This window comes from Leuresthes tenuis, unplaced genomic scaffold, assembly GCF_036924035.1.
Source record: "Leuresthes tenuis unplaced genomic scaffold, fLeuTen1.0.hap1 SCAF_22, whole genome shotgun sequence".
Classification (NCBI taxonomy): Eukaryota; Metazoa; Chordata; class Actinopteri; order Atheriniformes; family Atherinopsidae; genus Leuresthes; species Leuresthes tenuis.
Genome location: NW_027325376.1, coordinates 26,671,852 through 26,694,202, shown reverse-complemented (window position 1 = coordinate 26,694,202; position 22,351 = coordinate 26,671,852). Strand labels below are relative to the sequence as shown.

The following is a 22,351-nucleotide window of genomic DNA, read 5'->3' as shown; positions in this document are numbered from 1 at the left end:
AAAAGCAAAAATGCAGACTACAAATCCAGAGGGAGTTGCAATCTCTTACCTGGCTTAGGTTTGGACTTGGCTGGATCATTAGCCCCAATCTTGGATGTAGCTTTGGTGGTAGTGGTAGAGCCATCAACAAAGAGCAAATCCTCCAAACTAAATTCTGCGGAACACATGCGGTTGCTTATAAGTATGTCTTTCACTCACAGTCAAGTGTTTATTTTTATTATGTATGTATTATGTAATTAAAACAGAACATTTGTTAACCAGTTGTTTTAGCTGCTTCATGGTTCTTACCTCCTCCTGTTCCACGTGTTTGTGCTCCTGGCTTTGGTGTAGTCACTGCTATGAAAGAAGAAGACAAATAAATTACAAACCCTATTTTCAGGGATGTTGGTACGTTTTCTAAATTTCAACAAAAACTTAAACCTGTAATTTCTTTCTTAATTTGTATCTTTAACAGACACATGTACAACTCCATAGTTTGTTTGTTTTTGTTTTTTTTTGGGGGGGGGGCTATAAATGATGCCAGTAACACTCAAATTAGATAATCAACAAACACAAGAACAAGAACTCCAGAATACCTAAAAAAAAAACCTCAAACAAAAACTTTAACTGAACTAAAACTTCAAACTATTAAATGTGGTTTGCTGAATATTAGATATCTCCTTTCCAAGTCTCTGTTAGTGAATGATTTGATCTGTGATCATCATATTGATATATTTTGTCTTACAGAAACCTGGCTGCAGCAGGAGGATCATGTTAGCATTAATGAATCAACTCCCTCTTACTATTTAAATGTTCACGTTCCTCCAACCACAGGCAGAGGAGGAGGAGTGGCAGCTATCTTCAGATCAGGGTTACTAATCAGTCCTAGACCCAAGATTAGTTTTAGCTCTTTTGAATCTCTGATTCTCAGTTTTTCCCACCCAAGGTGGAAATCACAAAAACCTCTTGTGTTTGTTGTTGTGTATCGTCCACCTGGCCCTCTGAGTTTCTGTCTGAATTCTCAGAGTTTTTATCCCAGTTAGTGCTGAGTACAGATAAAGTCATTGTAGTGGGTGACTTTAATATTCATGTAGATGTTGAAAATGACAGCCTAAATATTAACTTTAATTCTATATTAGATTCTACTGGATTTTCTCAAAGTGTTCACAGACCTACTCACTGCCTTAATCATACCCTTGACCTTGTGCTGACTTATGGCATTGAGAGTGAACAGTTAACAGTGTTCCCTCATAACTCTGTCTTGTCTGACCATTTTTTAATAACTTTTGAATTTACATTACTTGACTATACGGCTTCTGAGAAGAATTTTACATATAGAAGGTGTCTATTAGAGAATGCTGTAACCAGATTTAAAGAGTTGATTTCATCATCCTTTTCTTCACTGCCATGTGCAGCTATGACAGAGGACAGCTACCTAAATTTTACTCCAGTAGAACTTGACTCTCTTGTTGACATCCTTTTCTTCACTGTCTATTAGTGAAGCACTTATAGTATTATAGTACACTTTGCTTTGGCCTAATAAAACACCCTATCGATAGAGCAGGCCTTAACACCTTTAGTGCTTGGGCCTCTATATTGATGATTGAACTTGTAGTATTTGAAATGACAACTGTCAATATATTAATAACAAAGCCAAGTATGTTAATGACAACAATACTAAAAGCTAAAACAGTAGGACTTCTGGTGGCGGTGAAACGAATGGTAGCCTAAAAAACCTGCTCTCAAGCGGTCGGACATTTATCCCCTTTGAAGAACATTAAGATAAAGAAATGTAATGAAATTTAGTATGAAGGGGAATAAACAAAAAAAGACTAAATGTAAGCAAGGCTCAAGATGTGACAAAGAAGAGACTGTTGAAGAAACACAGCACCGAGGAAAGCTATTAAAACAATGGCAACGCTGATGAGAAAGTAGTTAACCCCATCATGCAGGCCATCTTCACACGAGATTCGTGCACTCAGGTCGGATCTTAAAAGTGAAATGAGTGAATTCCGACTTTTCTTTCGTAGCGGCATGAAGAAGGAGTTAAACGGGTTGAGAGGAGAAATCAACAGGAAACTCCAGGAAGCTGCAGGTGAGCTACAGGCTATCATAGCAAGAGTGGCAGCATGGTGGCAAAGGAGGCTCTCACCCAGGCGCTACAGATCCAAAAGGCTTTGCAGGCTAAGCTAATTGAGCTAGAGGCACAGTCACGCCGGAATAAGCTCCGTATATACGGAGTACCGGAGGGGTCCAATTTATCAGAGTTCATAACAAAGCTAATAAAATCAGAAGTCGGCCCGCCGGTCGTAGATATGGCTATTTGAATATAGCACTGCCACCGGGCACTTACTCCAAAGCCTCCCAAAGACGCACCGCCTAGATGACGGGTGATTTGCTTCCTTGAATTCAGAGTGAAAGAACAGGTATTGCATACCGCATGGAGAAATAAAGATGTTCGCTACAAGGGAAAAATTATTTGTTTTGATCAAGATTACCGTCCTGAGATATAGATAAAAAGAAGGGCATATGTGGCGATACTGAGAGAGCTCAAAGCCAAAGGAATCCGTTTCCAAACGCCATATCCAGCTAAACTGAAGGTGTTTCTTGACATCGGCACCCAGGTCTATGAGAGCGCGGCAGAGGCGGCTAAAGTTAAAGACCTAAAGAAGAGAGGATTCCCTATGGAAAACGTTAAGGAGCCAGACTCTACCGCATTGAAGCAGTGGAGATTGGCAACGTGGGAAAAGGCAAATATAGATCACCGCTGACAGGTAGTGGACCACAGACGGATAACTGGGCGCTCACACCAAAAGCGTCTTGAGCGACCGCGACAGCCAGCTGCCATACATTTTCAATGTAGGCTGGCGTTAATGAGTGGCACGTCGTGAAATTATCCAGTTGGAAATAGAGCTGGAACCAAACATCATCGAAGCTGAGTTCCTGAATCAGCCAGTGAAATTCTCCGTGGAGAGGCTGCTTTCTCTGGATGTTATGAACGCAGATAGACTGATAGCAACGGGCCTTGCGTTTCCATCGCAAATATGGACATGCAACACAAAGAAGGCTGCCCAGAGTGCGATCCATGGTGAAAGAGGGAACTGATGTATAGAAAAATTATTATATGCCTGCTGATTGAAAGTCCCACCCCTTCGGTAGCTTTGGTTGCTCGCTTTTGGTGTGCAGCGACTGCAGGTGGTCCGTTGTGAGAGAGACTATGGAGCTGTCAACGTGCTCCACCGGCAGCATCTGTTGCTGGCGAGTGAAACGCCTAACGATAAACATTTCCACACTATCGTGGGGTGAGTGGCTGGAGCCATACACATCTATGGAAGTAAATCCAGTTGATTGAAATATCATCGTGTGATCTGGGCCTAGCCCCCCAGCGTGGACCCTCTCCTTTAACAAGGGCTTCAAAAGAAAAGTGTTATTAACCCCTAAGTGGATGAGTTATTACTGCAGACTCTAGTCAGACTACTAGGAGAGTCAGTACTATAAGCACTCAGATTTGTTGGTGAGAGTTGAATCTTATACTTAAGAGTTAAATACTATAGTTTTCCTGTTTCTATCTAAATTGGAATTATATAGGCCTTACATAGTTTCACACATACATCCACACGGAGTGTAGCATGATGCTAAACAGCGGTCAAAAATTGTTTTTTCCTAGTCCGGTTGGAAACACCTGACGAGCCCCCAAAGGTTCCTACCCTATATAGGCTGACCCGCCAATCATCAGACCACGACACACAACATAAATCTGCTCTTACAGGGAGATTTGTTTTAGTAAAGGGCAAATTAGACATTGCAGAATTAACTTTACTTTACTGTTTGCCTCCCCCAGGGAGTAAAAAAATGTGTTTTCAAGAAATTGTATGAACTGAAAGACTTGGAAACAGGGAATTCTAATTTTTGGTGGTGATCTTAATGTTCAACTTCAACCTAAATTAGATACATCTAATCAGCACCAGAAGAAAAGTTCAATTGCCATCTTAGTGCAGAGGATGCTTACAGAGCTGGGTTTGATTGACGTGTGGGGAGAATCTCATCCAGGAGAAAAACAATTAACCCATTATGCCACTCTGTATATTCATAAATTGATTATTTATTTACGTATAAATAAGACTGGCACAGAGTAAGATTGATATTAGGGATGTATGTAATCATTCAGGGGTGTACTTAACCCTGCTACTAAGTAATCAACAGAAAAATATACTTTGGAGCCTTAATACAAGCATCTTCAATGACAAAACAGTACAGAAACAGATTCAACAGGAATTTGAAACATATTTACAAAATAATGATAATGGAGAGGAGTCTCCAAATACTTTATGGGATGCAGTGAAGGCAGTTGTTCGAGGTATAATTATTGCCTTCACAGCTTTTCAGAAAAAGGAAAAACAGAGAAAATAAAGTTGGATTATTCTATGCAAATGTAAAATATGTATACAGGTCCTATGTCCTTCCTTGATTAACTTGTGTTTCCCTGTTCCAACAGGTATCCTTTGAATGGCGTTATGGTGTTTTTCCCCCCTCTTTTCCCTATTTTCTGTCTTCTCAAACCCCAGCTGGTCGAGGCGGATGGCCACCCTTCCTGAGTCTGGTTCTGCCAGAGGTTTCTTCCTGTTAAAAGGGAGTCGTTCCTTTCCACAGTCGCCACAGGCACGCTCAGTTTTGGCGCAATCTGTTGGTTTCCTTATATAGGATTTTTTTTTTAATTGGCTCTATATGAATGAATTGGATGATTTTGAAATCAATTCATTGGGTTTCATTGGATTATGATTACAATAAATTGAATTCCAATTGGCTTGAATTGGACTATATTATTTAAGTGCCTTGAGATGACAATTGTTGTAATTTGGCACTATATAAATAAAACTGAATTGAATTGAATTGATTCGGAAAATCCGACCACAATCTGGTTCTCTTCACCTCCAAATACACACACAGACATCCTCAGACAGTCCATAGACTGTAAATAGTAAACGGACTGTACAAAACACTTTTCTCGTCTAGTTGACCACTCAAAGCCCTTTTACACTACAAGCCACATTCACCCATTCACACACACATACTCATGCAGCATTTCTTACTCTATACAATCTTACAGGCTACTACTTTTTTTTCCTTTCACACCCATTCACACACCGATGATCGCATCAGTAGGCAAGGTGGGGTTGAGTGTCTTACACAAGAACCACCTTCCAATTAGCAGATGACTGCTTTAATCCTCCTGAGCTACAGCCACCTCATGTAATGGACACTGTCGTCATGGAGACCTGTGTGTCTGAGGGGGCGCCTTCCCCTGTGAACCAGCGCAGTAAGTGCAAGAATGTAGTGCTGAGTGTTTGGGGGGGGGGGGGGGGCAGTAAAGCTGGACAGCTGGAGGACCGACTGACTGCTGCAGACAGCAGTGACACTGAAGGCTGTGTGTCTGACTGTAGTGAAGTGTCTCGCACCCAAATAACTGCCAGTCAGGGAAAAAAACAGTAGCTACCCTGAAAAAATGTTTAAGTTGTTCCTGCAGCAAACCAAAGGTGTGGAGGGCCTTGATCTAGAGCAGCATTTTCCAGATCAGCTCACCTTCTATAACTCAGCAAGACAAATCATTAAAAACAGAGCAACATCAGAGCTCACTGATCAGGAGATTCTTTTACAGATTTTAGAGTTTTTAGATCGTAACCATGCAGAACCTCATCCAGCCTCTCAACACACTCTGAAGCAGCTGGTCAACTCTCATGGCCTTGTGGATATGTGGAGAAGGATGCACGCAGACTGCAGACAGTACACATGGTTCCACCTGAGAGAGGACAGGATCTCCTTAGCTAGACTTGACCGGTTTTATTATTTTAAACACCATTTTAATGTTTTTAAGGGTTGTAAAATTATACCAGCTGGTTTTACTGATCATTCTTGTTGTTCATCATGTTGTTATCGTGTTGTTATTAAGAATATTTTACTTAAGAGTGCGTACTGGCATTTTAATTCTGTTTTACCCTTTGATAAAGGTTTTAGCAAGGCTTTAAGTTATTTTTGGAATTCTTTTAGACAAAGGAAAGCTGATTTTACATGTCTTAGGCAGTGGTGGGACCATGGCAAAGCCGAGATAAAGCTCTTGTGTCAGCGGTATACTCTCAATGTCACAAGAGACACTTGTAGATCTATTAAAAGACCTGGAGACTGAAATCATGCAATTAGAGACACTCTGCCTTTTGTGTCTAATTGCCTTCTTATATTGATATCAGTATATTTTCGGTATCATGGGTATCTATTATATTGCGCAGATGCACATGATGCAAAATGCTGTCAGAGCCGTCAGAGTCGAGCCACCCCCCCCCCCCCCCCCCCCCCCCCCCCCCCCCCCCATTACTCGATTTTTAGTCGAAATTTCTGGGTTTCAGTCGACCAAGAATTTCTTTGGTTGCTTATAGCTCTAGTAATCAGTCTTGAAGGGGTTATTTGTGACTGACTTATGGTTTAGAGAAATTATGAGATACAGTCACACAAAATGAGCAGTATGTGGAGGTTAAAATGTAGAAAGGGGTGTGGTGAAATGTTTACAGAAGTGTACTTTTATAAGTGGCCACAAGTATTTGAATGCCAGACCTTTGTTAAACATGACAAACTTCACCCTGTGAAGTAGTGTATTTTAAAAAGAACCCATTAATATTTCATTAGCTAATATTTCATAGTTAGATGTGGCCAAAACAACATCTAACTGACACCACTATTGTTTACAAAAACTCAGAAGACTTCTGACTCTTCAAAGTCATTTATTTTTTCAAAAGAAACACTTTTACATGTACATGATGTACATATATTCTTGATTATACACATCACTTTGGTGTTTCTTGCCTTGCTGCCATCCTGTCCATTACACCCAAGAGACCCTCCATGAAAGTTCTCAGCTGGCAGCTGGCTTCTGCCTGCTCAACCCGCAGAGCCATGCGCTCTTCTGCCTCCCTTTGTGCCTGTTCCTGAAAGAACTGAAGCATGCTATTGAAGGATCGCTTTGCCTCTGCTGTTCAGCATCTGACACAAGCATGTCCTGCACAGTAGCCAGAAGAGTGTCAGCCCTTTTACTCTTTCCTGGAAAAAACAGGGAGGGTGGAGAAAGATACTTAGCACACAACAATTGTAATACAATACTTTGAATTCTAATACTGTGACACTCAACAAAATGCATATGAAATACAATAGGATGCTTATCTTTAGAACAGTGGACCAGCTCTATACCCTCAGCAGGCTCCTGGAGGGTGCATGGGAGTTCGCCCAATCAGTCTACATGTGTTTTGTGGACTTGGAGAAAGCGTTCGACCGTGTCCCTCGTGGAGTCCTGTGGGGGGTGTTCCGGGAATATGGAGTGCCGGACCCCTTGATAGGGGCCGTTCGGTCTCTGTATGACCGGTGTCAGAGTTTGGTCCGCATTGCCGGCAGTAAGTCGGATACGTTTCCGGTGAGGGTTGGACTCCGTCAGGGCTGCCCTTTGTCACAGATTCTGTTCCTAAGTTTTATGGACAGAATTTCTAGGCGGAGCCAGGGCGTTGAGGGTGTCCGATTTGGCGACCTCAGAATCGTGTCTCTGCTTTTTGCGGATGATGTAGTTCTGTTAGCGTCGTCAGGCCGTGACCTTCAGCTCTCACTGGAGCGATTCGCAGCCGAGTATGAAGCAGCTGGGATGAGAATCAGCGCCTCCAAATCCGAGACTATGGTTCTCAGCCGGAAGAGGGTGGAATGCTCTCTCCAGGTCGGGAATGAGATCCTTCCCCAAGTGGAGGAGTTCAAGTATCTCGGGGTCTTGTTCACGAGTGAGGGACGAATGAAGCGTGAAGGGCGGATTGGTGCAGCGTCTGCAGTGTTGTTGTGAAGAAGGAACTGAGCCAGAAGGTGAAGCTCTCTATTTACTGGTCAATCTACGTTCCCATCCTCACCTATGGTCACGAGTTGTGGGTAGTGACCGAAAGAACGAGATCGCGAATACATGCGGCCGAAATGGTAATGGTAAATGGTAAATGGACTTGTACTTGTATAGCGCTTTTCTAGTCTAGCTGACCACTCAAAGCGCTTCACTACATGAAGGAAATGGGTTTCCTCCGCAGGGTGTCTGGGCTCTCCCTTAGAGATAGGGTGAGAAGCTCAGTCATCCTGGAGGGGTCGGAGTAGAACCACTGCTCCTCCGCATTGAGAGGAGTCAGATGAGGTGGCTCAGGCATCTGGTTAGGATGCCCCCTGGACGTCTCCCTGGTGAGGTGTTCTGGGCACGTCCCACTGGGAGGAGACCCCGGGGAAGACCCAGGACACGTTGGAGAGACTATGTCTCTCGGCTGACCTTGGAACGCCTCGGGGTCCCCCCGGAAGAGCTGGAGGAAGTGGCCGGGGACAGGGACATCTGGGTTTCTCTGTTAAAGCTGCTGCCCCCGCGACCAGACCCTCGGATAAGCGGCAGATGCATGGATGGATGCTTTCTTTACCAGGTCTAGGGTGGCAGAGGGTGCTGGCAGCTGGCTGGTGCTGGCTGATGGTGGTTGATGCCAATGCAGATGCTGGCTCTGGTGTAGTTGCTGGAGGGTAAAAGCATTTTAGAATAAAAAATAAATTATAAAAATGAAGGATGGCTAACCATTCATTATAGTTTTGTGTGGCTCTATCAGTTCTTTTTTTTCCATTAAAACAAGACATCAGTAAGAGCCTACATGATATGTTTGTGCTTGTTAGTACCATTATATCAACAGCAGAGATTATAAATTTGCATCTTCAATAGGAATGTTCTTTACCTGGTGTAGGGTGGCAGACGGTGCTGGCAGCAAGAGATGGCAGGCTGACGCTGATTGATCCAATAGCTGGTTCTGGTGTAGTCACTGAAGGGATAGACATTTCAGAATATAACATGTTATATACATGAAGCATGGCTAATAAAGCTAACCTTTCATTATAATATGTGCGAATGTTTGTGTGCAACAGGTCCCCCTTATACACAATTTAGTATTATGGTGCAGGCAACTAAAAATGTGACGTCCACATATGTGGACGCCAGGTCGTAGCAGGTTAAACAAGTATATGTATATGAGTAACATACATGGTCCGTTTACATTTGGCTATTGTTAACCCCATTAAATTGAGAGTAGACATTAAACATTTCATTATGCATTAAGAGTATTTTCTTTACCTGGTCGATGGCAGCCAGCGGTGCTGGTGGCAGCAGGAGTATCCAGGATGCTGTTCGGCTCTGTCTGATAAAATAAACATGGATCAGAACCATATCATATAAAAAAAGATGGCAAAACTGTTGAGGTAGATCAGCACAGCTATTTATTCACTAACCCTCTAGCTCCTCTGAGCATGCCATATTTTCACCACGGATGAATGCTTCCAAAAGCCCGGCACAGGATTCCTTTGTTGCAGCGTTTCCTGAGTAGGCAGGTCGGTGGCCCAAGATGAGGTCCAAGTTGTCGAACCATTTACTGGTTTTACTGTTTGCCCCACTCTGGTTGTTGTGGTCCTGTTTAAGTTTTTTCATTTTCTCCCTGCACGGCTTCGCGGTATGATGAATCCCCACTTTCTCTAATTGACAACTTATCGTCGCAAAAATTAAAATTTTACGCTGCAAGCCCTCAAAACCCCTCTGAAGTTGCTCTGAGGCATAAATGGCCAGAAGAGCTTTTACTTCTTCGTTGGTCCATTTATCAGTTTTTCAAAATGGCGGATAAAAGAAGCGGAAATGAAGAAGAAATCTGACAAGGGGCGTAGCTACCAACCACCAAACACCTACGTCATATGTGTTCCTATGGAACCCAGAAAAGACCCTGCCTCGGAGAAGGAGCTAAAATGGTTATAGGAACCGAGGGCTGCGGTCCCTAGTTCCTGAATGTCTGAATACGCAAAAAAACTTTTTCACATCAATGATCAGATGTATCAAGGGTGAAATTACCGTGGAAATGTGCGATGCCTCACGCCAACTTCAGGGCTGGCGTACGCACTTTTCTACAGCTGTTGATTCTTTGGCGACACTTAGAGGTGATGTTGGGAAACTGTTATAATACATAAATGTGAACACAATTAGTCCTCAGACTGAGTGATGTGCACATTTGAGACACGTGAACAATTAACACTGATTAACAATTAACACACCCATGTGTCTGCAGTTACACGAGTGGATATAAACGCATGTGGAAAGTGTTGCAGTGCATACCATTAAAAACAATGGCTGCTTTATCGGTATTGGAAGACATTACAAAGGGTGCAATTGGAAGAGAGTTCAGAGATCGAGAGGATATGCTGGCACATGACGACAACGAGCTCATCAGTCGTTTTGAGAGCAATCCCCTTAGAAATGTGAGCAGAGCTGTGGCCGGTGTTGGAGCGCAACACAGCGAGGAGCCATGTGCTGCTTGTGTCACAGGTGATGTGCACACTGGGGTTCCTAGCAACCGGGACATACCAGAGGGAGCTGGTCAACCGATTGAGACTGTACCAGTCGACCCTGAGCCGAGCCATGCCAGCCGAGTGGGACAGAATTATCTGCATCTCAGCCAGGTATATCAAATTCCCACAGTGCAGTTGAACAGGCCAACAGTAAAGCGCAATTTGAAGCGAGAGCTGGTTTTCCTAATGTAATCGGAGCTATGGACTGAACACATTGCTATAAAAGCGCCATCACATGATGAATTTGTATATGTCAACAGGAAACATTTTCATTCGATGAATGCACAGATCATATGACCATGCAATTAACCAACGTTGTGGCGAGGTGGCCTGGTTCAACGCACGATTCATACATTCTGAGTTGTCATGTTTTGCTGAAGTGTGGACCCCGGCACGGAGACACAGAAATGGGTGAAGTAGCATGTATTCCAAAATGTTAACTTTATTGAGGACTTGCACACAAACACATCACCTGTGGAGTGGACAGAAGCAGGTAGGCAACAAACTAACAGGTGAACTCAGGCACAGGTAATCCAAATAAACATGTAAGAATAAATCCAAAATGTAAAGCAAAATCCAAGACGTAACCCCAAAAACACAAGAAAATAGTTAAACCAAGAACACCAAAATAACCACTGATAATGCAGACTATCTGGAAAACAATGGGGAGGAAACCGAAGTATTTATACAGTACAAGATATTTAAGAGAGAAGATAATTCAGAGAGAACGGAAAACTGGTGTGTCAGGGCTGCATGGCATCCCCTCCTCCTGCTGGTAGATGGAAAACCAGGGGAAAACAAACAAACACTAAGCAGGCCCTGGAGTAGCAGTTGTGGCTATGACATGAATGACAGAATTGCTGGGAACAGAGTACAAGCTGACACTGCGGCGATGGGTGGCTTCTTGGTGTAACTTTATTTGTGCAATTGTCCTAATATTATTCGCCGTGACGTGCATTGAGCATGTGCGACCCCAAAGTCTTCACAGCATAGTTGGTGGTTAAATTTAGTCACTTGCTGTTTTTTGCTGGTTAAACTACAGTTTAAGACAACAGTTTTAACAGTTTGTTTCTTATGTCAGAGGACAGCGTGCCAAAGAGCACATTTTTACACACCTCCACTTTTCTTTTTCCCCCGTCTTACTCGTCTTACATGTCTTTCACACATCTTACTTTATGTTCTGATCGTGCAGAGAACGGAATCGCAGGTGCAGGGCTCATTTAAATATGAGTTGCATTTTTAAGTAGGGGCGTGTACAGGGAGGAGTCAGATACTCCAAGATGTGCGCTCAATTCCATGTTGATTGGGATGTACAAAGGAAATGTGCTTGGATTCATGTGTATGCACAGATTCATACATCCGGGTATTTTTGTGTGTGGGAGGGCGTTTGGGTTTGAGCGTACGCCATGGTTCAGTAGGAAATCCACGCAAGTCTTTCTACATGAGGCCCCTGGAGCTTTGGAGGCAGAAGCTCTCTGGAAGGGAGAGAAGCCTGCTGATGGACTATGGTCGTGGGACTGAACCAGACAGCACAGACCTGTTCCCAGAGATCTCCATATCCCCCAATTTGGAGAGTCAGGTGGACCACTCCTCAAGGTACCCAACAAACTCAGCCTGCACACAACTGACACAGTTTTTGTAGAGGGTATTCTTGTCTAAGTGCTCAACAGGAGAGGACTGAGTTGCAGAGCGCCCTGCGGTGGACTGGCAGGCTGGAAGGTGTGGGTACATAGTGGAGAGTCTTGTACAAGCATCCCCTCAGAAAACGAATGGCCAACCTCCAGGAGAGGATTTAACACGGCGCGATCGCCTCGTACGCTTTTATCTCTGTTCTTAAAGGGGAACAGAGAACATCTACTCACCGAGAACAGTTTGGCGGAAGTCGGCGTCCTTCGGAAGCTATTTAGATAACTCGCGATCCATAAAGACAGATGATGCCTTATTTAGAGGCTGCATCGTCTTTGCCCCGTTCACACTTCTGTGGATCGCTGTATGGATCATGCTGTAGCACATCAGCCATTCGCTTTCGTATGTTAGCAAATGTGCTTACACAGGCTAAAAGCCTGGGAATCTTCAGTTAACAGATATCCTACGTGTCCATCAATATTACAGTCTCACCGGCTAACACATGACTTGAGCACATGATCACATCCGCCATTTTGTTTATATAGTGTGTTAGCTTAATAGGCAGTGCTTATTGATGAAAGTACCATTGATTTAATGATTTTGCCAACTTTAATTAATTCTATTGTACTATTTTAAAGGGAAAGCTGTTTGTGTATGTTTACTGTGATAACTGCTGCTTGCAGAAATCAGTGCTAGGATTCTTATTTGTTCTGTTCAAATGTTTTGTACAAATATTCTGTACAAATACATGTTAATCAGATGTGGCACACGTATCAGTCAATATATTTTGAGAATGATACTGGGTTCTAGTTATTTAGCGTCTGACTTTTGTCAGTGGTGCCTTGTAGTTATAAGTATAGTTTCAATAATAAATGTACTAACTAAGCCTGATTGAGACTCAACAGTTTTCTACAGATGTAACACAGTGATACCAGCTGCTCGACTAACTGTCACCCTCTTAAAATCTAGAATCTTTCTCTCACCTATACCAGAGTGTCTTTTATTTCAAAATGCACAACTCTTTTCATGCTAGTACTGTACCTGTGGTACGTATATAGCCCCCACTGATGTTGTTGTCTGAAACTAAGACCTGAGAGCTGTAGCCTTCCTCCAACACTGATAAGGCTCTTCTCATCCAGGAATAGTTTCAAATCCTTCAATTTTGAATCTTTATTGATATTTTGGCCATATTTTAGCTGATGGATTCTTGACTGAAACTGTGTGTGACGTTCACCCTGTATATTCTGCTACCGTAACCTCCACAGAGGATAGTTCCACCTGCACCCTCTGACTAGAACTTTTTTCACCTATGGAGTTATTCTCAGCACTGCCCCTTAGCTACTGTATTTCTCCAGGTCTAATGTTGGTTTGACTTGCTCAGTGCTGGTAAGCTGTACCACTGTCTGCAACTTAGACCTAATTTCAGTGTCCATCTCTTCTATATAAATACAGTTTTTTCTCTGCTTTATCAGTGGTGGATGGTAAAGCAGGTCCATTCCACCACAGTTGGCCTTGATGAGGTACTCAGTACTCTGGTATGTAAATATGTGGGGTTAGTTTTGCCAGTAACACCATGAAACTCAGGGTTGGTGAGACCTTGTATTACAGTCACTCAGCTATCCACAAATTGCTTCCACAGTTGTGCAGTGCTATTCAGTGAAGAACAATCATTAAGTCTGTCCACATATTTGGCTGATTCTGTTCTGTGTTTTGCGGCTTGAGAAGTTTATTTTCTAACCTTGCACCAATCACTTTGCCCATGAGTTAAAACGTGGAGAAGTAATTTTTTTTCAGTAGTACAACCCTTGAGGTCCAACTAAGAGATCTGAACACATCACACCAGTTTTAAAATCTTTACACTGGCTTCCAGTCAGTCACAGAATAGATTTTAAAAGCCTTTTGATGGTTTGCAAATCCCAGAACGTTTTAGGCCCAAAATACATCTGTGATATGTTCAGAGAATATAAACCCAGCAGAGCCTTATCACTGGCATCACAGAAAATGTGCAGTTTACTTTATGGAGCTTTGGCTGGGCCTCAGATTGGTACTATCTTGGAATGACCAACAGGTGGAGCTCAACACACTACTGATCGCATTTTTAAGCCTAGACTGGTATTAACTGTGTATCCCAACTCACTCCTGTCTGCCATAGCCCCTGAAATAAGCACTGCTCATATAGTGAAGAAAGTGAGAAAACTGATGTGGTCAAAAATATGAGAGCAAATCTGTAATAGTCTTCTCTTTGTGTTTTCTTTTCACCTTAAATAGCATTTTAAGGTGGAAACTTATATCATACTGTTTGATATACTTCCGTATTGCTGCTAATATGAAGGGACTGGGGGACACTGCAAATACCATTCTCAGTATACAGAGTTCATTTTTACAATCTTTGATTAGAGGTCCGTGAAGCCACGTGAACCAAACAGCATCTTTGTCTGCAGGACAGTCTTTGTGATGTCAGTAGTGATGGTTATCCAGTAGAGTCTGAACCTGATTAGCACATCTAACACCACTCTTACTTTAGTAGTTACCTCGTCTTTTCTGATAACGGCATGATGTAGAAGGTAATATTCCACAGTCTCTGGTTTTCCGCTGCTTGTTTTTTGGTACATCCACACAGTTGTCTTGATAGTTGTAGCTTGGGTATAAAGTCACATTCATTCTCCTCTTAAAATGTTCTAATCGTTTCCATGCAACTCTGAAGTTGTTTGGAAGATCTGGTTTGTCACATCACCATGGTAACTGAATCTGGTTGTGGCCATCCTTGAATGTTGTTCATTTAAAGTTTTGCCTGTGTCCTCCTGATTCTGGACTTTCTTATTAAGGATTCCACCTCCCCAAAGGAGTGCAGCTGTTTGGCAATCTGAGTCTCCTATCTAGAATCTTGTGCATACAAGGGGTGTCTGTTAAACTAGATGCTGAACCTGGCCATGTCTCAGTGAAACATATAGCCCAACGCAACTTGCTCTTGATGGCAACTAAAGATTCTGTTCCTCTTTGAATCTTGCCAGTCATCATCTGCCAGTAGTGGTCTGTCCTGATTAACAATGACAATAAGTGCCTTCTTGAAGAAAATCAGCAAGACTTAATTAAAAAAAACTTTATAACTTTATCATGGACGTGCACACTTGAGAGGTTACCACCTCTCCAATTTAAACTGTTTATTGTGTTTTTCATATATTTTCCATATATTTTTTGTGAACTACTGTTACGACTTATTTCGCTATCATATTTCTCTATCCGTAACTTCAGCAGTTTAACAGTCTGTTTAACGGGTAATTTGGCTGTGCTTTAATTTGTAGTGCTTGGTTGCACACTTATGTTCCTTCGGAATGAGTCGACTGGTACAAGCTTTCAATCTTGCAATCTCTGCTTCCAAACTGTGAAACACAATTTCCTCCTCAATGCCTTCATCTAAATCCAACAAATGTTCTCCTTTGATGAATAGTATTGATAGCATTTCACAGCAGCTTCCTGCACAAATTAAAGTACGGTCTCTGCTCATCGAAATTCTAAATAATTACTGTTAACCAGCTTAACCTATTTCCAACATTTCAATTAAACTTAAAGGCAAATTCAGGTATAAATCAAAGAAGCACGGGCGCCGTAGAGATCAAGTAGTTAAGCAGATGCCACATGTACAGAAACTAGTTCCTTGATGCAGTCAGTCCGAGCTCCAGTCCTGATGTCACCCAGTTTTTGTTTGGGCATTTTGTCCTTTAGGTAAACCAGTCTCTAGGTTTGAAGTGCAATGGAATATTGTGTTTGGAGAAGATCCATCTGTTTTTCACACACTCCTGCCACATATGGAATTACAAAATGTTTGCACACATTCTTCCAAATTTCAGCTGTATGGTTCAGATTTCTTTGTTGATTTAACGAAGTCCAGTTAGGATGTCCACAGGTCTGAGGTGCTTTCTCAAAGTATTTGTGTTCCTTTTATTTTCCCTTGGCCTTAGTAGGAACACTCAGTCCAATGATGTAATGTTTTGCTGACAGTCAGTTTATGCTATGATGTGAGTCAAAAAGCAGGTAATGGTCTGTGTATGTGGGTTTCCAGTAAACCCCAGATTTGAAACTTCCAATCTCTAAACGTGCACAGAACAGTCCAAAAAAAAGGCAGCTTGTTGTTTTCTGCATCCTCTCTCATTAAACAGCTGTTCACTGAGATGATGTGCTCCGTGAATGCCTTCACTTCTTGAGTTTGTATTTGGATCCAGGCTTTGTCCACATATCTAAATTTGGGGCTTGGTGTCGTTCCTTTGTAGGAGCTCAGTGCTTTGCTTTCCTTATCTTCTATATAACGGTTGGCCACAATGGGGGACACTGGAGATCTTATGGCACAGCTGTGCTTCTGTCTGCAGAAACAGTCAGGGTACTTAAAATAAGTGGTAGAAAGGCAGAGGTCCAGCAGGGCACAGATCTGGTAGGGGGTGAAGTTGGTCCTCTTGTTCAAAGAGTCATCTTGATGCAGTTGGATGGTTTCCACAGCTGCTGAAATCTGTATGCAAGTAAAAAATGAGGTCACATCAAAGGACACAATGTTTTCACTGGGGGCCAGTTTCAGATGTTGTATCTTCCTCACAAATTGTGTGGAGTTCTGTATATGATACAGAGTGTTTCCTACTCTAAGATGGAGACGAGGTGTTTGGGAATGTTGTAGGTGACTAAGTTGATGCAGTCTGAGTGGTACTCCTTACTTCTGTATTTTACATAAATGGACCAAATGGACCAAATAAATGCACCTCCCCAGGGTAATCTCTTTGGTAAAGTTGACAGTCAATAACTTTTCCAGTTTTTGTAGGTATCCTGTGTCTTTCTTCTTATAGCTGCTTAGTTGGGTGCCTCTTCAGAATAGGTGGTGTTGTCACTCAGTTTGTCACTTTCTTCTTTTTTACACTTGAAGATGCATCTCCTTCGATTTATCTTTGTCCACTATAATGACATTTTGTTCCTCTGTGTGCTATTGTAGTGTCTTCTTGGTCAGGCATGACCCGGGTCAAGCAGAAAGCACACTAGCCATTTGGGTTGGAATATATTAGAATTTATTTGAGACTGAACAGGGATCCAGAAGGTTAGCTGGCCTGGGGAAAGAAAGTATTTCCACCATTTAGCCCACAATCCACAGAGACCATGAAACACTGGGTGAGAGGGCAACAAGTGAGGTTTTTCCAGAGCCTCGTGAGTGAATAGCCTTTGCCTCTCCATAATTTTTTTTGTATGTTTTTAAAACCAATACAAATATATTTTCTACCAGCATACTAGTCAACTAATGTTGATCTCAAGGGATAGTGTACTTTTGACGCATCATACAATGCTGTAGGTTAAAGAATCAAGGAGTTGGGAACACCAGATCATTTTTCCATGGAAAAACATTACCACAAAGTGGTTACAGCCTCTGAATATGAATGGATAATCATGTTCTTAGAAGTACCCAAAATTTTTGTCCTGAGAGCATGTGTTGGAACACACTTGAAGTGGCAGATTATTAAGTCTAGTCTTTCTGTATTCCTTTGGATTTCTCCCCTTTTAAATTTGAAACTGTGCTTTATGCAACATTACAGGCTGATAATTATCATAAGACTGTGTGCCATTCATGGAGGCAAAACCACTCAAGCGCTGTCCAGCTGGTTGTCTTTCATGTATACAAGTCATTAGTCAGATTCTCAATATGACTGAAGTATGGGCTGGGATAATCAAAAACATTTAAACCTTTCCCCTTAAACCACTAGTGTTGCTTTAATCATGTTACTTTAGCAGCAGAATATACTTAATATATTATTCTTTCAATTCTGACCAATTAACTATGCCCTGACAGTTAAAAACATCACCATAGCATGATGCTGCCACCACCGTGTCATTGTGGGGATGATGTTCTCTGGGTAATGACTGTTTTTTTATTTGCTTTTGTTTTTCCTGATGGTCAAAAAGGTAGTTTTTGCCTGATCTCACTAGTGCACATTCTCTAAATGTTTGTAGAGTCTTCCAGATAGTCCTTTTTCATTTTTAAACAATGGCATTGGTATTTTGCCTTGTATATTTGGCCAACATATCTAAATCAACGGCGCCTATAGAACTAGAATATTTTGTTATCATCTCAATGTATTTTATTTGGTTAAAATTAGGTTGTAATATATCAGCAAATCCTTCAGCAAGAGCATATTTGAATTTCCTTCGGGATTAATAAAGTATCAATCTATCTATAACGAGCCACAGTCACTGGACCCTGAGTCTCATGCTAAAATATACGTGCATCTATAAGTGTTTGTTAGAAATGTATTAATCAGAATTAATGGCACGACCTTCTGCTCCCATTTCCTTTACTATTTGCCGCCACAAAAGGTAGAGTTTAATGATGTGTGTGGGACAAAGGCTTACCGTGCATCGGCAGAAAAAGCTGCAGCAGCAGACACAGAGTGCACAGAGAGCGATAAACCATGACTCCAGCTAAGCAAACACCGACCGACGTGTCAAAATTACTGTATGACTATGTAACAAGGAAACAACGGGTTTTGGTCTTTGAATCAGTCTAAAGCCGGTTGACATCACACTTGTACGAGAGCCGTGTTCAATGACACACCCACACTAAAAGCCGCATTCAGTGATCCGCCCACAATGTGGCACTTCCTGATACCTTCCAAAACAAAGTTCCCTATACGTGACATGTTGTATAGTTGTCATAAAACAAATGGTCGAGATTTATAGAATGCCTTTAAACTTATCTAGACTCAACAAAGCACTTTTCGTTGTGTATCGCACACGCAAATTGTCACAACCTACAGCACTTCGTTCTTCCCAGTCACACACCTATATATCGGAGGCAGTGTTTGGTATAATGTTTTGCTCAAGGAAACGCGTAGCATGATTTATTTAGATGATATAAAACAGCTTGATTTAAATAACGATGTGTATGTTGGGGGTTTCACTTTCTGCTTTTTTTTTGCTTCTGTGTAATTTCGTAGCACATTGACAACTTCTGGTAAGGGCACACTATCATCACATTGTTAATATAAACTTTTTACTTAATAGATGAACAATGAGACAAAAACTGAAAAGTTGAATTGAGTTGAGACTTACATAAATGGATGGGATGTTTTGTTTGTTAGCTTGGCATCCTTTCACTCCATAGCCTCCATAGCCAATTGGAACTAAAAGCAAATAGTTCAACATCTGAGGTGCAGAGATGCTCCTTCACAGTAACACGGTGAGGATTTCACCATCTGTTGTTAACAAGCACTGCAAAACCTCTTCCCTTACTGTCCTGTCTTTGCCTGCAGTGTCAGAGTTCCTGCAGCCATGTCTCAGTGAAACAAATATTATTGCTTTCTCAATATTCCTGCTGCGTCCTCATCGTCATCATGCGTCCCCAAACACAACCATTTTATCTTCCAGTGATCTCACATTTACCATACTATTTCAGGGAAGAAATGGTTTAAACTTTAATCCTTTCTCTCCTTTTTTATTTTTCCCTGCATCCTTTGCGTCTTTTTTTCAGCACATCTAGATTTGGGTTCAATGGCTCTCCAACCCTCAGTCTAATTCTTGGAATTATATGTGAGCATGCACACTGAAGTCAAGCACTAGTGCCCATTGATCACATACAGCTGATCTCATAGCTGGTCGCTGTTATTACTGCAAAGCTTGCTTTTTAATGCGTGTAACATTTTCTTTAAAAAACTAATCATGTAATTTAAGATAAAAGTGACAGATGAACTTGGTTGTTCAATTGCTAAGCATAACCACTGTATTCCCAAATACACTAAGCACAGGCAACATGACAGTGGTTGTGGCTATCAGAATAATAGCAGCTTGACATGGTGATCTGAGAAAGTTTCAATAATGGCATTACTTGAGAAACCTACATTAGTAATGGCAAATAATCTCAGCTGTAAAGCTTTTGCACTTTCATTAACTAATGATAATAACAACTATAATAATAATAATACATTTTACTGATAGCTGCCTTTCAAGCCTGTCAAGGTCACCTTACATGATGACATAATTGTTCATGAAAACAAGCTAAGTTTAAAAAAAAAAAAAGAAACCAAAAAGAAACAGTAAAGGGAAAATACCATAAAACTCCAGAGTAAAAATAAACAAAACAAATAGGAGGTTCTATAGTGGTACTGAGGAGGTAATGATCATGTGGAGTTGGCCAGTCTGAACAGATGTTTTTGAGACATAATTTGAATGTAGGCAGAGATGTTGATGTAGGGACTTTATCCTCTGGACCAGAGGAGTACAGTCATTAAAATGAGATATTACAAGTGCAATAACCAGCATTGCAGTGCTGCTCGGGGTGAGTGATAGCCAGAGGCAGTTGATGTTATGGTGGGGGCCATCCACCTCGACCAGTTGGGGTTTGAGAGGACAGAAAAGAGGTGACAACAAACACCATAACGCCAATCAAATGATAAAGACAGGTAAACACAAGTTAATGACAACAATAATGTCATACATTATTCATACAGAGTCAGGAAAGGTTTGTCATAGGAGGTCCCCAAGCAGTCTTTTGGATCAGCTGGAGGCTTTTCAGAGAATATGTGGGACAGCCTAATAATAACGAATTACAGTAGTCCAATCTTCAAGTAACAAATGCATTGAGCAGTTTTTCTGCATCACTCTGAGACAGGATGTTCCTGATTTTGGCAATATTACATCGGTGAAAGAAGGCAGTCCTAGAAACATGTTTTATATGTACATCAAATGATAAATTCTGGTCAAAAATAACTCCAAGGTTCCTCAATGTAGTACTAGAAACCAAGGAAATATTTTCACAGCAGTGGCTGTGACAATATGGAACAGAGGTGGAAGCAGGAGCCAGCCAGACTCCGCCCAGGAAGGCTCTGCAGCCTGCTCAGCCCAACCTTCGACTCAGAAGCCACCAAAACACCACATCCAGGCATAGCCATGACAGTACCTCCACCTCAATGGCTGCCCCCGGACAAGCTGGAAGACTCACCCTCCTTGGACCAATTATGTTGTCAATCAGTGAAGGGTCCTCAGTGAAGGAGCGTGGAATCCAGGATCTCTCTTCCAGACTGTAACCCTCCCAGTCAACCAGATATTGGAGGCCCCAGCATCACACATCAAGAATGGAGCCTACAGTGTAGGCTGGATGGCCATCCACAACCCGGGCAGGTGGAGGGGGATTGGTTGGGCTGTAAATGGCTGGTTTTGTCTTGGAGACATGGAAAGTTGAATGGATCATCATAGGGGCAGGAAATTTGAGTTTCACAGCAGAAGGACTGAGAACAGAATCTATTTCATAGGGACCAAAGTAATGGTGAGCTAGTTTCTTGGAGATCAATTTAAAAGGAATGTTTTTGGAAGAAACTAAACCTTCTAACCAGATAGGTACTATAGGGCCGGGGCTCTCCGCCTATCAGCTAAATGGTGATTTCTTTCTGCAGCAGAGCCACCCTGGTCTGGGTCCAGATCCTGTGGGACCTTTGTAGGTGGAGGCTGGTAATCTAGGGAACTTCAAAAGAGAGTAGCCATGTGGTAGAGGAAGTCAGAGAGTTATGTGCTCAAGCTATGGTAATTGCTGATTCCAGGAGAAGGAGTTGTTTGTAGTAACACATCGAAGAGCTGCTTCTAATTCCTGGTTTGGTCTTTCCATCTGCCCATTCAATTGGGGATGTTATCCTGGGGTTAGGTTGGTAGGAGTTGTGCAATAGTTTTCCATAACTGTGATTTAACTGAGGGCCCCGGTCAGGCACAATCTTTGATGGAATGCAATAGAAGAGAGATAAAATTAACACCCTTCGATCAAACTAATTTGACAGGTGACCTTTGACCTCTTATCAATCGATCAAAGGAGTTTGACAGGTGACCTTTGACATCTAAAGAAGAGGCGTTATGGGTAGGGTTAAGGGGGGTTTACAGCTAAGGTCATGAGGTTGTGAGAAATATATTTGTTGAATGTTTTATTAAGAGAAATGGTTAGGGTTAATAGGAAAGATTAAGTTGTCGAAGCTGTCAGCATTTTAAGTCTCGTATGAGTTTGGCTCAGGGTGCCGGAAAGTCCTCTTTTTTTGACAGCTTCAAAGCTGTAAGGTAAAGATGAGAAAATAATTAGATGTGGGTGGTATTGTCTGATCCGTGACTTTGAGGGCCAATGAGTGGACAGGGGAAGGGTTTTGGTAAAGGACAAAACCCTGAGACTGTCCATGTGTAGAGAACGACTTCGGTGTGAAAGATAACGGATTCAAGAAGGCCAGGCCAAGAAGCAGAGTGAGAGTAGAAGAGAAATATACGCAGGCACCGGAGAGGATATGTACTCAGCGGCCTCTCATTTGTGAGACTCCGGTATCGATATATCAAA

General features: G+C 42.0%; 1 protein-coding gene across 3 annotated transcripts in view; it reads right to left on the bottom strand.

The window, feature by feature from the left end:
* Positions 1–18,622, bottom strand: part of cd99l2 (CD99 molecule-like 2) — a 47,650-nt gene extending 29,028 nt beyond the window's left edge. For 2 of the 3 annotated variants that reach the window (XM_072376685.1, XM_072376686.1), the window contains exons 1-3: positions 18,403–18,622; positions 289–336; positions 50–154 (exon numbers count right to left, since the gene is read on the bottom strand). In XM_072376685.1, the coding sequence (XP_072232786.1) occupies positions 50–154; positions 289–336; positions 18,403–18,463 (214 nt within the window). In that variant the 5' untranslated portion in view covers positions 18,464–18,622. The remainder of the gene's footprint in view (positions 1–49; positions 155–288; positions 337–18,402) is intronic. The other variant, XM_072376687.1, reaches the window with a different exon arrangement.
* Between the last annotated feature and the right edge of the window lie 3,729 nt (positions 18,623–22,351).